Raw genomic sequence first — 17,268 nt, 5'->3', positions numbered from 1 at the left:
CTGTATAAGTGGAAGAGTTCTGGGTCAAGAGAACAAAAGTTTAACTTGAATAATAAAAACAGAGAGTCATGGCCGCTCAATTCCCAGACTTGACCCAGTGTGCAAACTTAGAACCCCTTTAATGAGAGACGCTGCTCCATTGCCAAAAATGTATACTGTTAATTTTTCCCCTAAGCTTTCCCAAAAGAACCCACAGCCTTTATCAGGATAACTGTATGTTGAGGAAATGGAAATAATCAGACATTTCAGGGATTACTGGACGATGGCTCTGAATTGACACTAATTTCAGGAGACCCAAAACATCATTGTTGTCCACCAATCAGAGTAGGCGCTTATGGAAATCAGGTAATCAATGAAGTTTTAGCTCAAGTCCATCTCACAGTGGACCCTGAACCCATCCTGTGGTTTTTCCCCCAAGATCTGGAATGGATAATTGAGATAGACATACTCAGGAACTGTAAGAATCCCCTCACTGGCTCTCTGCCCTGTTGAATGAGCGCTATTATGGTGGGAAAGGACAAATGGAAGCTACCAGAATTGCCTCTACCTAGAAAAATAGTAAACCAAAAGAAACACTGCATTGCAGAGATTAATGCCACTATTAAGGGCTTGAAAGATGCAAAGGTGGTGATTCCCACCACATCCACATTAAACTTGCTTATTTGGCCTATGCAGAAGACAGATGGATACTGGAGAATGACAGTGGATTATCATAAGCTAAACCAGGTAGTGACTCCAATTGCAGCTGCTGTACCAAATGTGGTTTCATTCCTTGAGGGAATTAGCACATTCCCTGGTACCTGGTATGCAACCATTGATCTGGCAATTTTTTTTTCCTCTCCATCTCTGTTAATAAAGACAACCAGAAGCAGTTTGCTTTCAGCTGGCAAGGCCAGCATTACATCTTCAGTGTTCTACTTCAGGGCTATATCAACTCTCCAGCCCTATGTCATAATTTAGTTCATAGGGATCTCAATTACCTTTCCCTTCCACAAGATATCACGCTGGTCCATTTCATTGATGGCAATATGCTGATTGGACCTAGTAGCAAGAAGCGGCAACTACTCCAGACTTACTGGTAAGACATTTATTTGTGTGTCAGAGGGTAGAAAATAAATCCAACAAAAACTCAGGGGCCTTCTACCTCAGTGAAATTCCTAGGGACCCAGTGGTGTGGGGCATGTCAGATATCCCTTCTAAGGTGAAGGATAAGTTGTTCTTATCCTTATCTGGCCCCTCCCATAACCAAAAAACAGGCGCAAAGCCTAGGAAGCCTCTGGATCTTGGAGGCAACATATTCCTCATTTGGATGTGTTACTTCCATCCCTTTACTGAGTGACCTGAAAAGCTGCTAGTTTTGAGTAGGGCCCAGAACAAGAGAAGGCTCTGTGACTCTGCAACAGGTCCAGACTACTGTGCAAGCTGCTTTGCCACTTGGGCCATATACCCCAGCAGACCCAATGGTGCTTGATGTATCAGTAGCAGACAGGGATGCTGTCTGGGGCCTTTGGCAGGACCCTACAGGTGAATCACAGCACAGGGCCTTAGGGTTTTGAATCAAAGCCCTGCCATCCTCTGCAATTAACTACTCTCCTTTGGCAAAACAGCTTTTGGCCTGTTACTGGGCCTTAGTAGTGACTGAACACTTAACCATGGGCCACTAAGTTAACACACGATCTGAGCTGCCCATCATGAACTGGTTGTAATCTGACCCACCAAGCCATTAAGTTGGGTGTGCACAGCAGCAATCCATCATGAAATGAAAGTGGTATGTTGATCAGGCCAAGCACACCCTGACAGCACATGTAATCCTCCTACTGGGCAGAATTTCGAGCAGTGCACCTGGTTACTTATTTTTCTTGGAAGGAGAAATGGTCAGATGTGCAATTATATATGGATTCATGGGCTGTGGCCAATGATTTGACTGGATGGTAAGGGACTTGGAAGGAACATGATTGGAAAATTGGTGACAAGGAAGTCTGGGAAAGAGGTATGGACCTCTCTGAATGGTAAAAATGAAGATATTTGTGTCCCATGTGAATGCTCCCCAGAGAGAAACCTCAGCAGAGGAGGATTTCAATAAAGTGGATAGAATGACCCATTTTGTGGATACCAGTTTCTTTCCTCAGTCATCCTTGTCATCACCCAATGGGCTCATGAACAAAGTGGCCATGGTGGCAGTGATGGAGGTTAGGCATGGGTGCAGCAACATGGTCTTCCATTCACCAAGGCTGACCTGGCTATAGCCACTGCCAAATGCCCAATCAGCAGAGGAGACCAACACTGAGTCCCCAATATGGCACCATTCCCTGGTGGCAGGTTGATTACACTAGACTGTATCCATCATGGAAGGGGCAGCATTTTGTTCTTACTGGAGGAGACACTCTGGATACAGACTTGCCTTTATTGCACATAATGCTTCTGCCAAAACTACCATCTGTGGACTTGCAGAATGCCTTATCCACTGTCATGGCATTCCACACAGCATTGCTTCTCATCAAGAAACTCATGTCACAACAAATAAGTGCAGCAATGGTACCATCCCCAAGGAATTCACTGGTCTTACCATGTTCCCCACCATCTTGAAGCAGCTGGCTTGAAAGAACAATGGAATGATGTTTTGAAGACTCAGTTACAATGCCAGCTAGGTGGCAGTATCTTGCAGGGCTGAGGCAAGGTTCTCCTGAAGGCTGTATATGCTCTGGATCGGTGTCCAATATTTGGTGCTGTTTCTCCCATGGCCAGTATTCACAAGGCCAGGAATCAAGTAATGGGAGTGATACCACTCACTATTACCCCTAGTAACCCAATAGTAAAATTTTTGCTTTCTGTCCCCACAACTTGTGTTCTGCTGCCCAGAGGTCTTAGTTCCACATGGAGGGATGCTTCCACCAGAAGACACAATGATTCCATTGAACTGGAAGTTAAAGACTGCTACCCAGCCATTTTGGGCTCCTTAACCCTCCTTAAGAGGAAGTTGGATTGCTGCTCCACAAGGGAGGTAAGGAAAAGTATGTCTCAAGTACAGGGGAGCCTTTCCAGTATCTCTTAGTATTAACAGGCCCTGTGATTAAAGTGAATGGAAAACTACAACACTATTCAGGCAAGACGACTGACGGGCCACATTCTTCAAGAATGAATATTTGGGTCACTCCACCAAGTAAAGAACCATGACAGGCCGAGGTGCTTGCTGAGGGCGAAGGGAATATGGAATGGGTAGGGGAAGAAGGTAATTATAAATGCCAACTACAACTGTGTGATCAGTTTCAGAAATGAGGACTGTAGTTGTCATCAGCATTTCTTCCTTATTTTGTTGTATTTGTGTATGTGTGTATAGTAGATATCTTTGTTTTCTTCCCTTTTTTATCCCTTTATCATTGTAACATAAGATGTACTGACCTTTTATCATTGTATTTAAGTACTATTAACTTTACATCATAATATTTGTTATGAGATATCAAAGAGAAGAGTAAATATCAACCAAGGACTTTGCAGCCTCTTCTGGGCAGAGGATGAATGTGTTTTTTGGTTATCTGCAAGATATTTCTATGATATTAGGTGGAAGTATGACCTTGTTATTGTCTTTATTCGGAGATTAAGTATGGCTTAAGGAGATGCATATACGGGCCAGGTTGTCACCGGGTAGATTTATGATGGCTAATTTTATGTGTCAGTTTGGCTGGGCACAATGCCCAGATATTCAGTCAAACATCATTCTGGATGTTTCTGTGACGATGTTTTTTAGATGAGATTAACATTTAAATCAGTGAACTTTAAGTAGAGCAGATTACCCTCTATAATGTGGGTGGGCCTCATCGAATTAGTTAAAGGTCTCAACAGAACAAAGACTGACCTCTCCCAAAGCAAGAAGGAACTCTGCCAGCAGAGAGCTTTTGGATTTGAACTGCAGTTGTTCCCTGGGTGTTCAACCTGCTGGCCTAGCCTGCAGATTTTGGATTTAACAAGCCTCCACAATCTCATGAGCTGATTCCTTAAAATCTCTCTCTCACAACCTTATGAGCCAATTCCTTAAAAATCTCTCTTAATACCCCCCCACACACAAACACAAACGTGTACGCACACACACACACATACACACACATCTTATTGGTTCGGTTTCTCTGGAGAACACTGACTAATACACTAGTCTAAGTATTTTACATATATTGTCTCATTTAATCCTCATGAGAACCCTGTGAGGGAGGTATCCTTATAATTCCCAGTAAACCAGTTTGTCAAGTGAGGCACCAAGAGCTGAAATAACCTGTGAAATGTCAGAGTTCCTGAGAGATAGAAGCAGAATTTAAATTCCAAAGCCCTCAGCCTTTAACTGTTTAACTACTAGATTCTACCATTTTCCAACTCTATATCTTCTGCTCTGTATCCTGATTCCATGTCCTAATTATTGTGAATTCACAGGAATTCTGGGTATAAATGAATTTTTTCTAGTCAAGTTTATAGTTTTGAATCTCTTGATATTGGGTCCAAAAGGAAACTAATGGAGCAAGGTGATTTTCTCACAGGATACAGGGAATTATGGCTAATATTTCAGAAGTGAAATAAATCCCCCATCAAGAAAACAAAAAACAAAGCAGCAAGATCAAGCTGTGAGCCTCTTAGCTCTTCTTCTCTAGGTAGAACACCCACAGGCATGCTTAGAAACCACGTTTGTTGGAAGGAAACATAAATCATTCATATTCGACTGTCTTTAGAATACACTGAGCTGTAAATCTAACCTAAAGACTTACAACAGTGAGGTTTTTTCACCTATTTTTGAAGAAGTTCCCTTTAACAAAATTCCTTAAAGCATATATTCTAAAATCAATACACTGTTCTTATAAAGAAATTATACTTAAGTTTAAATTTATGTAAGTTATCTCATTGTGAGGAAGTTCTGGAATTTATTAAACTAGTATATCCTTGCTGGACTCAGAAAGCTGAAGCATGGGAGAGAAACTCCTTGTATATGCTGCCTAGCTCTTGTGTCTGGTCCACCCTCCCTTTTTTCCCAGGGTCATATGGGACTAGGCTTTGTAGAGTTGGAGTGTTTTTGTCATTTGCAGGACTGTTGCTTCTGAAGATGTCCATCAAGTTCTCCCAGGTGGAAAGTAAGTGCCTGAACTCTGCTCGGAGGGATGTAACCACAAGGATGTGATGTTGGAGTCTGGTTTTGCCAGTTTAGAGTATTTCCCCTGATTGTTTATAATCTGCCTGCTGGAAGTATTTTCCTTCTGGAGGAAATCTCTGGAGAGCCTTTGAAGAACTGATCTGACAGTTGTATAAATGGAAAGAAATAACTGCATTTTGTTTTTATTGAGGCTTCATTATCTTGACACCTAAGGTGACCTTATCTTCCTCTGGCCCTTCTCTTCCTCTTCCTTGATTGACATCACCACCACAGACCCAAATCCCACACCTTTTTCTATATATAGCACTTTATATCGCTAAGCCAGATGTGATTTCCTCATTGGAAAAAAGGAGATAGCCCTGAATGGTAGAGAAAGCAGTGAGTAAACCAGCTCCAGAAAGAGAGACGCCATTGCAGGTAAAAGTTCAGCTGATGTGAAGAATCAGAACTTTAAGCTGAATCAGATGTTGAATTCCTAATTCCCAGTACTTTAGAAAGTGACTGTATTTGGAGATAGGGCCTTTAAGGAGGTAATTAAGTTAAAATGAGGCTGATAGGGTAGGCCCTAATCCAATATAACTAGTGTCCTTATAAGAGGAGATTAGGACATATAGAGAGACACACCACAGATGGGTGTGTAGGAGAAAAGGCCATATGAGGACACAGTGAGAAGGTAGCCATCTGCAAGCCAAGAAGATACCTCAGGAGAAACCAGAGGTGCCAAATTGTTGATCTTGGCCCTCTATCCTCCAGAACTGTGAGAAAATTAATTTCCGTTGTTTAAGCTACCCAGTCTGTGGTATTCTGTTTATGGCAGTCCTATTAAACTAATACAGGAGTATTAGCCCTTTATCTGTGATAAAGATATTTATTTGTAAGTTGTCTTTTGATTTTATGTGTTCTTAATTGTAGTCAAATCTTTGAATATTTCAAAATTTTCAATATTTTCTTTTACTGCATCTATTTTCTGAATCATAATGAGAAAGTTCTTCCTTACCGGAGGTTAAACTGGAATTTATCGATGCTTTCTTCTAAGACCTATATGGTTTCATATTTTTACGTTTACCTCCCTGATTTATTTAGAGTTTATTCTTGTTGACAGGATGTGAGGTATGGATATAATTTTATTTTTTTCCAAATGGCAAACTGCTTGTCCCAGCTATGTACTTATATTTTAACTTTTTATTTTGAGATCATTGTAGATTTATATGCAGTTGTAAGAAATAATATAGAGACATCCCACATAAACTTCACCCAGTTTCCCTCAATGTTAACTTCTTGTAAAAAAAAAAAAAAAAAAAAACCATGACCAGGATATTTACATTGATATAATACACAGTACTTCTTCACATTTTGCCAGTTTTACGTGCACTTGTTTGTATCTGTTTCTGTGTATATTTGGTTCTATGCAATTTTATCACATATGTAGAGTCATGCTATTAATAGATACTATATTGAGTAAAAGAGGCCAGACACAAAAGAACCTACTGTATGATTCCACTTATACAAAGTTCAAAAACCAGACAAAACGAATCTACTGTGATAGACGTCAAAATAATGTTAACTTTGAGGTATACTGATTGGAAAGAGAAATGAAGGGAGCCTTCTGGGATGTTGAAAAGTTTCTTTATCTTTATCAAATGGTGGTTGTATGGGCTTATAAAACAAATCACCAGATTAGGATTTTAAGGTCTGGGCTCTATATTGTGCAAAAGTCTTATTAAAAACAAAGGAAAAGAAATCATTCCTGGGACTTCCCTCGTGGTCCAGTGGTTAAGAATTCTCCTTCCAATGCAGGGTATGCAGGTTCGATCCCTGGTTGGGGATCCCTGGTTGGGGATCCCTGGTCAATCCCACATGCTGTGGGGCAACTAAGCCTGCGTGCCACAACTACTGAGCCCACCGGCCACAACTAGAGACCCCCGCACACTACTACTGAGCCCATGCGCTCTGGAGCCCACACACTACAACTAGAGCACCCGCGCACTACAACTACTGAGCGCCACAACTGGAGAGAAGACTGCACGCTGCAACGAAGATCCCGCGGGCCACAACTAAGACTTGAAACAACCAAAAATTTAAACATTTTTTAAATTAAAAAAAAAAGAAATCATTCCTGTTCAATAAATGGCAGACCTATGGTTTGAATCCACATTTCTTTAACTACAAAACCAGTTCTCTTTCAATTCTGACTTTTGTCCAGAAGCCCAGATTTTATTACATTGAGTGAAACCTGAGCATGCATAATTTATTTAAACAAACAATTTCCACTAGATTGGTAGATTTAAAAGACTGACGATGCCCTATATTAGTAGACCAGACACTCTCATACTGTGTTGTATATTGGTGAAAATTTAAGCAGGGCAATTGATAAAGATGTATAAGTAGGTTTTAAGTATGAAAGCCTCACTGTCAATAATATTTCTGAGACTGTCAAAAAGATATAATTACACATGTGCACAAAAAGGAGTGTGCAGTAAAACACTGTATAATAATGAGGAAAAGCTGGAAAGAACTTAAATATCCTACAATAGGGAAACAGTTTAAAAAGTTACAGTACAAAAAAAAAAAAAAGAGGGCTTCCCTGGTGGCGCAGTGGTTGTGAGTCCGCCTGCCGATGCAGGGGACACGGGTCCGTGCCCCGGTCCAGAAAGATCCCACATGCCGCGGAGCGGATAGGCCCGTGAACCACGGCCGCTGAGCCTGTGCGTCCGGAGCCTGTGCTCCGCAACGGGAGAGGCCACAACAGAGAGAGACCCGCGTACCACAAAAAAAAAAAAAAAAAAAAGTTATAGTATATCCAAACAGCGTACTCAAAAAATTATGACACAGTTTGTCATTTGATGACATGAAAAGTTGTTCACTATATTAGGTTAGATGAAGAAGATAGATGACAAAACAGTATTACAGTATAATTCTGTTTTGAATTTCAAAATCCTATATGGCTATATCCATGTGTTAATTCACAGAGAAATAGGTGAGATGATTTGGAACAAATAAGCTGTTTCTAGATGAGCTTTACTTTAAGCTTTTCTGTATTCTTCAAATTTCTGAATTAAGGATCTACTAATTTTATAATCAGAAAAAATAATAGAGCTAATCCCTCCCTCTTTGAGAACAAAAGAAATGATAGGAGATATGAATATAATACATGGAGTGTATTGTTGTAGTTGTTTGAATTCTGTCTTAAGAGGCCTGAACTTTCTTCATAAACGTGAAGCCTTTCAAATGAGTGACTCAAATACTACCTTAAAGGTCCTAAATCTTGATTCCTAAGATTTTATGCACAGTGAATTCCTCTTACTGGTTGCCCCTCACCTAGGCTCAGATTTGCTGGCCGACCTCTCCATTAGCCTTAGAAACTAACAAGGAAACCACATTTGCCTTGGAAATCAATTAATTAATTAATAATAAAACCTGCACATAGGAGAAGAAATGGGATTTAGGCCTGATGTGGTTAATTCAGACCATTCCATTTGTCATAAGGCAGAAAAGGAAGTTGAAAAAGTAACCTGAAGTATTAGGAGGATGATGCTTTTGAAACAACACAGCAGAGATGCCCATTTCCATCTCCAGGAATCATACCAATCCTTCAAATACCTAAGCACCCTAAAGAGTCACATTCCCCAATGAGTCACAGTGATGAAAATTAAGATGGCTCCAGAATGCAGATTCTGAATTGGAAAACGGAAAAGAGATATTGTAATCAGGGAGACCCAGTTTATTAGTTAAATAAATGTACATTGGTCCTATATCACACCTATATTGAACAAATTCTTCTGAGTGGGGTGAGTCACCTATACACACTCAGCAGAAGTCAATGCCACATTCTTGAGTCTACATACCCCTGAAATGACAGGAACCCATGTTCCCCTTAAGGTCCTGGAAGGGAATGTAAAGTTGGTGAAGACATGGGAGTTGGACAGAAGAAGGAGTTGCTCGGGAAAGTTATTGGTTAAATAAATTATAAAATAACCATGTAATAGAACACTTAGATACACAAATGCAAAGTTGTAGACAATTTAGGATATGGCATATTTTCAAGGTATAACATCAGTAGAGAAATCACTTAACAAAGCAGATCCAATACAATTATATCAGTATAGGGTGACAGAAAATGTCTAGAAGTTTAAATAGCAGTTTCAGTTATCTATTGCTATGTAACCACCCCCAAAAGTTTGCGGCTTAAAACAAAACCATTAATTAGCTCATCATTCCGGGGGTTGGCAATTTGGGCTTGGCTTGGCTGAGTGTTGCTTCCGCTGATCTCACTCATGTGACAGCAGCCAGCTGGTGGCTTGGTGGGGGCTGGATGGACCAAATGGTCTCAATGAAACATCTGGCAGTTGTTGCTGTTAGCTTGGCCTCGGTCTCCAAGTGATCTTTTGTCTTCAGGCAAGCTAGTCTTAGCCTTTAGTACCTGGTGGTCTCAAGGCAGGAAGAGGGAAAGAGCAAAAGCTGCAAGACCTCCTAAGGCTTTATCTTGAAAGTCTCACTTCCACCACATTTTATTAGTCAAAGTACATCACAAGGCCCTGCCTAATTGTAACCTAGCCATTTCAGGAGAAGGAAAGCAAATACTTCCCTTTTCTGAAAAACTAAAAGAGAATAACAGCAACAACAAAATCCCTGACCTTGAGCTTGGTTTTCAGATATGCTCTGTAACATTTTCCTTTCCCCAGGGCTCTTCTTTCAGAGAGCTGCACTGCAGGGGAAGGGTGAAGAGAAGGGGAGTAAGGACTCATGAGACACCAGACCTTTCTTAGAGCATGAACTGGCTAAACTGAAAGAAATTCTTCAACACCACCCAAGCTCAGTCATCTACCACACGCATACTCAGATGCAAGTAAAGGGGAGATGGGAGTACTACTAACCTTTCTTAGTATCAAAGGGAAAGGCCAGGGTCACTGATAACCAGAGCTGAAACTTTCTCTAAGTTCATAGCAAGTTTCCTGGGGAGACAGCTTTGGAAATGATGTGATTCTGAAACATGGAACTTGACCTCAGCTCCCAAAGGAGATCCTCTGAGGAAGGAATCCTACTCCTAGGCTCTCTACAGGTCTTTCTAGGACTCTGCCTAAGGGACACTCCCAGCCCCAAAACTCATTCCAAAAACAGGTTTGTGCTTTCTTGCTTGTATATAACCTTTATCCCACCACTCAAATATCTGACTCCCCTTTTTGTGACCATTTCTCTGCAGCTGGTGTCCTGGCTATAAAGTGGGAGAAAAGAGAAAGCAGTGATTAAAGGATACAGATACTAAGAAACAATAGAACCTAAAACTGGCCCCTAGGCAGGCAACACTCACTCCACTGATACCCACTTTTGTGTTAAGCACTGGAGTCTGGGCACTGGAGGTGGAGGTGCTGACAAAAGCAGCTCAGGCCGTGATTCAGTGCAACTGTTAATACAGGCATCGTCGTCTTGACAAGCACAGATACACTCTCAGGGAAATCTTCAACAGATCGCCTCAGTCCCGACGTTAAACCAGAACTGCAGAAATGAAGCTCTACCCCGTGACACAACCAAACTCCCACCCGGTCACAGAATTAAAAGCCTCTTCCACCACACTAGGTAACAACAGCATCGTCTTCTGAAAGGCAGTCTCAAGCCCCACAGTGTCACCTACCTCAACATCACAGCCGATCACGGTCACCCAAAGGGTCCCGCATCTTGCACCAGTCACGGCCTTATCACCGCACACACACCCCGCCTCGTTACTGCCACAAACGCTCACACACTCTTATACACGCCTACACAGGCCTGAGCTCCAGGCTCCACACGCCCTGTGTGAGCCAGAGGGTGGGGGCTTCCTCACCGTGAGTGCCTGCCGTGCCCAGACTCAGGTTACCACTCGGAGCGCGACGACCAAGAAGACCTCAGAAGAGAATCAGAGATGAACCAAAGATCAAAGCTGCTTTTCAAAAGCAGCCCAGGGGCTGTGGGAAATGTAGTTCAAGGCCGCAAAAACCCGGATGTCGAGAAGGCGCGCCGGGGACGCGGCGGTGAAGAAGGAGCCGCGGAGACTCTTGGGAGGTAGAGCCCGCGCCGGAGTGCGCAAGCGCAGATGGCTCGCCAGTAGTCGAAGGTGAGGCTGGTGGGTCCTGCTGGCGCTGGGCAGGCTGGTACCCAGTGGGGATTGCCGAGCAGGGAGGTGGGAACGAGGACTGGGAAAAGCGAGGAAAAAAGAGAGAACCTGGGCTGAGAGAAGGCCTGGGAGGAAAGCGAGGAGGGAAGCAAGAACCTAGGCAGGGGAAGGAACTGGGAGCCAGGGCTGGGAACGCCGAGGAGGGAACAGGGAGTCCGAGGCGGGTGTGAGCTCGGCCTGGCACACACAGGCGTTCTGTTTGTGTAGCTTTTTGTGCCTGGTCTTGTGTGTGTGTGTGTGGAACGTGTGTTACTCTGTGTAACGTTATGGAACCTATTGTTTATGAAAGTGAGAGGGTGTTTGTGTGTGTCTAATTTTTAAATTAGGTGCGAGTAGATTTGTGTTTTAGACTGTATGCGACTTTCAAGAGGCAACAGTAAGGGGTTTGTGAGTAAAATTTTGCAGCTTTGTGTAGAATTATGTAATGGGCTCTGAGAGATTATGCATGAATTGTGTCTATGGGATTGGGATTGTGTAGTGGATGATATAACTGTGAATATGTCAAATTTTGAAGTATTTGTGCACACACGTAATTGCACGATTCACGGTGACTAGGAATGTGTCAGGCTCGTTGTGTGACTGAGATGGAGCATTTGAGAAAGTAGATGCAAGACTAGTTAAGTACTGTGTATTGTTTAGATTGTCTGAATATTGTCCATTTTATATGCCTGTATAATTTGACTCTGGCAATTAGACAAGTAAAAAAAAAACTAGAGATTTTACAAACGGAGAGGAGGAGGTAAAATTAAAATAATTTTCAGATGGAACAACTGTATATTGCGAAACCCCATATTGACTAATGACCAGTATGTTGACATAAGTAGAACATCATTAGGAGAACACAAAAAACTTTCTCCCATAACTGCTACTCTCAGAATTTCTATTTGGGTGAATTCCTGGACAATAAAGTTTCAATAATTTCTAAAGTCAGTGTGAAGATAAAAAATCTGTTGAACATTTAAACACAAGATCAGTCTCATTTAGCTGAATAAAGTGTTCACTGTAGAAATCAATACTTCTAATTTTTTTAAATTTAATTTTATTTATTTTTAAAAATAAATTTATTTATTTTTAAAAATAAATTTATTTATTTTTGGCTGCATTGGGTCTTCGTTGCTGTGTGTGGGCTTTCTCTAGTTGCGGAGAGCGGGGGCTACTCTTCATGGCGATGCGCGGGCTTCTCATTGTGGTGGCTTCTCTTTGTTGCAGAGCACGGGCTCTAGGCACACGGGCATCAGTAGCTGTGGCACGCGGGCTCAGTAGTTGTGGCGCACAGGCTCAGTGGTGGCGCTAGAGCTTAGTAGCTCTGCGGCATGTGGGATCTTCCCGGACCAGGGCTCAAACCTGTGTCCCCTGCATTGGCAGGTGGATTCTTAACCACTGTGCCACCACGGAAGTCCCACTAGTTTTAAAAGCAGAAACTCTCCCTCCTGTTGGAAGTCTGCTGCACTAAAGAAAACATGATCAGTTTCTTCTCTAATTCCTCAACCTCTATTTTGTCCCCTCTTTACTCCCTCTAGGTTGATAGTCTCCAGCTGGAATGGATTGGGAGCTGGAAAAGAGAAGTCAGGGACAAGAAGAGGCTAACATGACTGGTACCATTATAATTTAGTGTAAGTCATATTTACCTTCTGAGAGACCCCACTGCTGGGAACTTCCAAATACAGTTCCCTTTTATGGGCATGGCCACTTCTCTAGATGCCTCCTCTTGACATGCAGTGGCCCACCTACTCTGGTAGGTCTTGTTCTCTCCCTTCAGTCCTTTTGGACAGGATCCAAACCAACCTAGGCATGCTTCATCCGTGGGTTCCCCATCTGGAGCTCAGGTGCTAATTAGCCACTTTAGTCACCACCACCCTGCTCCACCACTAGCTCCCCCGCCCCGCCCAAATCCTGGAAACATGTACATTTCCCCCCCAAATTCTCTCACCACTTTGATTTATAGTGGCATCAGGGTCTGAGGAGCCCCTTGTTTATTATAAGGGAGTGAGAAGCACCTACTTTTCTTCCCCCTAGAAAACTATGTTCTAAAAATAATTTGCTCTCTTAAAGAGACATTCCCTTTTCTCAGCCTCTCGAAGTAGGAGGTAAATTAATGGTAGCAAAACTTTACAGTCAGCTGCTTTACAAGACTTTATCTAAGAATGAGGGACAATTGAAAGATTGTTTCACCTACCATCTTTGGGACATCTGCTGAGTCTGAGGCAGAAAAATTTCTAAGTTACCATCCTGTTCAAAACAATGACAACAGTTAGAAAACTCAGAGGTTTGCTGGAAAAGACATTAAATCAATAGGTTTCATATATGTGTGTGCGTATGTGTATATATGCATCAAAAAACTATGGAAAGTTGCCAGTGGCCATCAAAATATAAGATACAAAAGACAGCATGATGTATAAAAAAAATTTTGATGTTCCTAAGGGACTCAAAAATTAAAGACTTAAATAAAAGGACCAGGGATACATGATAAATTGTCCAAACTCCCTAACATTTCATGGAGTTTTCATTAAAATTTCAGTAAAATTTTTTTTTTTTTTTTGTGGTACGCGAGCCTCTCGCTGTTGTGGCCTCTCCCGTTGCGTAGCACAGGCTCCGGACGCGCAGGTTCAGCGGCCATGGCTCACGGGCCCAGCCGCTCCGCGGCATGTGGGATCTTCCCGGACCGGGGCACGAACCCGCGTCCCCTGCATCGGCAGGCGGACTCTCAACCACTGCGCCACCAAGGAAGCCCCAGTAAAATTTTTTAACTTTCTGAAGTTCTTAGGAGAAAATGAACAAGACAGAAATTGTTAAAGAAAAATAATGAAGGGGGAAGTAAGCCTACCTGATACTAAAATATGTTTTAAAACTGTGATAACTGCAGAGTAATCCTGGCAATTAAATGAACAGATCAGTGGAACTAAATACAAAGTCCAGATACACTCAAATATATAAAGGAAATAAAGTGTATGATAAAGAAAAATTATAAAAAATTAGTTTAAGTAATTACAGAATTAATTTCCTTCCTTTAAAAAAGATCTAATATCAATCCAGAAAATAAAAATAAGTTAATAGAAAAGTGAAAAAATTGAGACCTTTCACAGACAAGAAACTAAAGATGGATGGCAGTGGTGGCTGCCGTGAGGAGTTGGCTGCCTGGCTTGGCCTGGCTTTTATTTTAAAAACAAACAAAAATTAAGGTGCTTTTTAAACTTGTGAATAGAAGCTTATCTTCTCTCATAATAAGAAAAATAAGAACTAGAATCACAGTGTATACCTTGGTAAGCATCAGGAAGTTTGTATCAGTGGTACTCATGAGGGTATGGGGTGACAAGAATTTTCACGTATTGCTAGTCATGATGTAAATGGTAGAGCCTTAATGGAGAACAGCTTGGAAGTAGTTAATAATAGTAGGCAGGTTAGGAGAGAAAAGATAGTTCTAAAGAGGTGGGGGCTTGCCCAAAATCTAACCCATTGCCTCAGGAGCCTGTATCTCTGGCTTTGGGGATAAAATCATTTTTGTCTAGCTTATTCTCCCCCCGTATTGGTGTGGGATGTATAGAGTAGACAAGCACCAAAGCAAGGGAAATGGAGTCAATCTTGAGTTGTAAGTCATAAGAGAGCTTAAAAGCATGTGTAGTGGCATGTGGCTTCTTTTCATCTTGGTTTTGCCTTCTTAGGAACCGCCCCTTTTCTAAAGAGGAGCCCAAAGGAAGACTGGTCATCTCTTGCAGATCTCAAAACCATGGCTCAGGTGAGGTGATGGTTCCTTTCTCCTTTCTGAAATAGTTTTTTGTTGTTGTTTTTAAGAATATTTGAGCATTTCCCTTTCTTGTACTAAAATCCTCCTGTTTATCTTCCCCTTCAGGAAAGCAGTCCCCACTTGTTCCCATATTGGTCAGATAAGCTTTTACCTTCCACGAGCGCTCCTTCTAATTTTAAGCAGTGTTCACACATTAAGTGGGTATAATCATTCAACATCTTTTCTCAGTGTTCTCCCAGAAGCAGTGCTAGAACAAAAATGCATTTCCTCAAATTAAAAGAGAATATATTACTTCATGAACCTGTCTTGCAAAGATAAAAACAGTCAAGATGGAGATGGAATTGATAGATTGCTATTAGTTAAGTGGCAAGAAGTCCTGTCTTGAGGCTTTGAGACTAGAGCTATGCTTTGGCAGATTGTACAAAAACCAAGAATCCTGTATTTCTCCTCTCGGATCGTTGAATTCTGCTCATAGCTGCTAATAATTCCTAAAAATCTGTGGTATGTGTTATAGATTTATTCCTGTTATTCAATTTCTTCTAATTTTATGTTCACATGCAAGAGAAGTAAATGAATATACTTAGATCACCATACTGAACTAGGAGTGTAACTCATGAAATAGTCTGCTCTTGATTTCAAAGACATTATTCTGGTTCTTTCTTTCAGAAAATTCATCTTTATACCTGGACCTCTTTTTTTTTTTTTTTTTTTTTAATTTTTATTGGAGTATAGTTAATTTACATCATAGCTGCTAATAATTCCTAAAAATCTGTGGTATGTGTTATAGATTTATTCCTGTTATTCAATTTCTTCTAATTTTATGTTCACATGCAAGAGAAGTAAATGAATATACTTAGATCACCATACTGAACTAGGAGTGTAACTCATGAAATAGTCTGCTCTTGATTTCAAAGACATTATTCTGGTTCTTTCTTTCAGAAAATTCATCTTTATACCTGGACCTCTTTTTTTTTTTTTTTTTTTAATTTTTATTGGAGTATAGTTAATTTACAATGTTGTGTTAGTTTCAGGTGTACAGCAAAGTGAATCAGTTATACATATACATATATATGTCCACTCTTTTTTTAGATTCTTTTCCCATATAGGCCATTACAGAGTAGAGTTCCCTGTTCTATACAGTAGGTTCTTATTAGTTATTTTATGTATAGTAGTGTGTATATGTCAGTCTTAATCTCCCAATTTATCCCTCCCCGCCTTATCCCCTGGTAACCATAAGTTTATTTTCTGTATCTGTGACTCTATTTCTGTTTTGTAAATAAGTTCATTTGTACCATTTTTTTAGGTTCCACATATAAGCGATATCATATGATACTTGTCTTTCTGTGTCTGACTTACTTCTCTCAGTATGACAATCTTTAGGTTCACCCATGTTGCTGCAAATGGCATTATTTTGTTCTTTTTTATGGCTGAGTAATATTCCATTGTATATATTGGACCTCTTAAATACTGGTGTTCTCCAGATTCTGTATTGGTTCTCTTCACTGTATAGTCTCCTGTTCTTATTCACAATCTACCACTATTATTCTAATGATGCTCAAATAATTTTAATCCTAAATCTCTGTTGTGGGTGTCAAAACTGTATCCAACCTCCAACTAGATACCACCTCCTGTGTCTTCCACAGATACTTCATGCACATGCCCAAGATTTACCTCATTATCTCCTACCATTCTAGTCTTTTTTTTTCCCCTCAACCTGCTTATGGGCCCAGCCCCTATCCACCTGCTAACACAGCTAACTTGAGTTAAGTGTCTCTTTTCCACTGCACGACCATTTAGTGGTGAATCTTATTCCTTATATTTCAGTTCCCTTTATCTCCACTGATATCATCATGGGTGTCTCTCTCATATTGGTAACTTATCTTCCCATTTAACACCTTTGCTCCTTTTCCCATCCTCCAAGTGCTCACTCCAGTGCTCCCTTATGGATGTTTGTGTTGCTTACACTTTTCTGTTTAACTGTGTGTGTGTGTGTGTGTGTGTGTGTGTGTGTGTGTTTTAAAATATACATGACATAAAATTTTATCATTTTAACCATCTTTAAGTATATAATTCAGTTCCATTAAGTGCATTCACAATGTTGTATAACCATCACCAGTATCTATTTCCAGAACTTTTTCACATCCCAAACAGAAACTCTGTACCAATGACATTAAACAATTAACTCTTATCTTACAGTTTTCATAGAATTAGACCCGAAGCACATTAGAAGAATGTTTAAGACAGCCTATT

General features: G+C 40.9%; 1 protein-coding gene across 3 annotated transcripts in view; it reads left to right on the top strand.

Annotated features, from left to right (window-relative positions):
* The first annotated feature begins 11,096 nt into the window (after positions 1-11,096).
* Positions 11,097-17,268, top strand: part of ZNF567 (zinc finger protein 567) — a 29,985-nt gene continuing 23,813 nt past the window's right edge. Inside the window, exons 1-3 of one of the 3 annotated variants that reach the window (XM_007101107.4) lie at positions 11,097-11,216; positions 12,797-12,889; positions 14,936-15,009. In XM_007101107.4, the coding sequence (XP_007101169.1) occupies positions 15,001-15,009 (9 nt within the window). In that variant the 5' untranslated portion in view covers positions 11,097-11,216; positions 12,797-12,889; positions 14,936-15,000. The other 2 variants (XM_007101105.4, XM_007101106.4) reach the window with 2 other exon arrangements.

Source organism: Physeter macrocephalus, chromosome 17 (genome assembly GCF_002837175.3).
Source record: "Physeter macrocephalus isolate SW-GA chromosome 17, ASM283717v5, whole genome shotgun sequence".
NCBI classification, from domain to species: domain Eukaryota; kingdom Metazoa; phylum Chordata; class Mammalia; order Artiodactyla; family Physeteridae; genus Physeter; species Physeter macrocephalus.
Note: the sequence above shows the minus strand (reverse complement) of the source record. Positions and strands in the feature narration are given on the sequence as shown.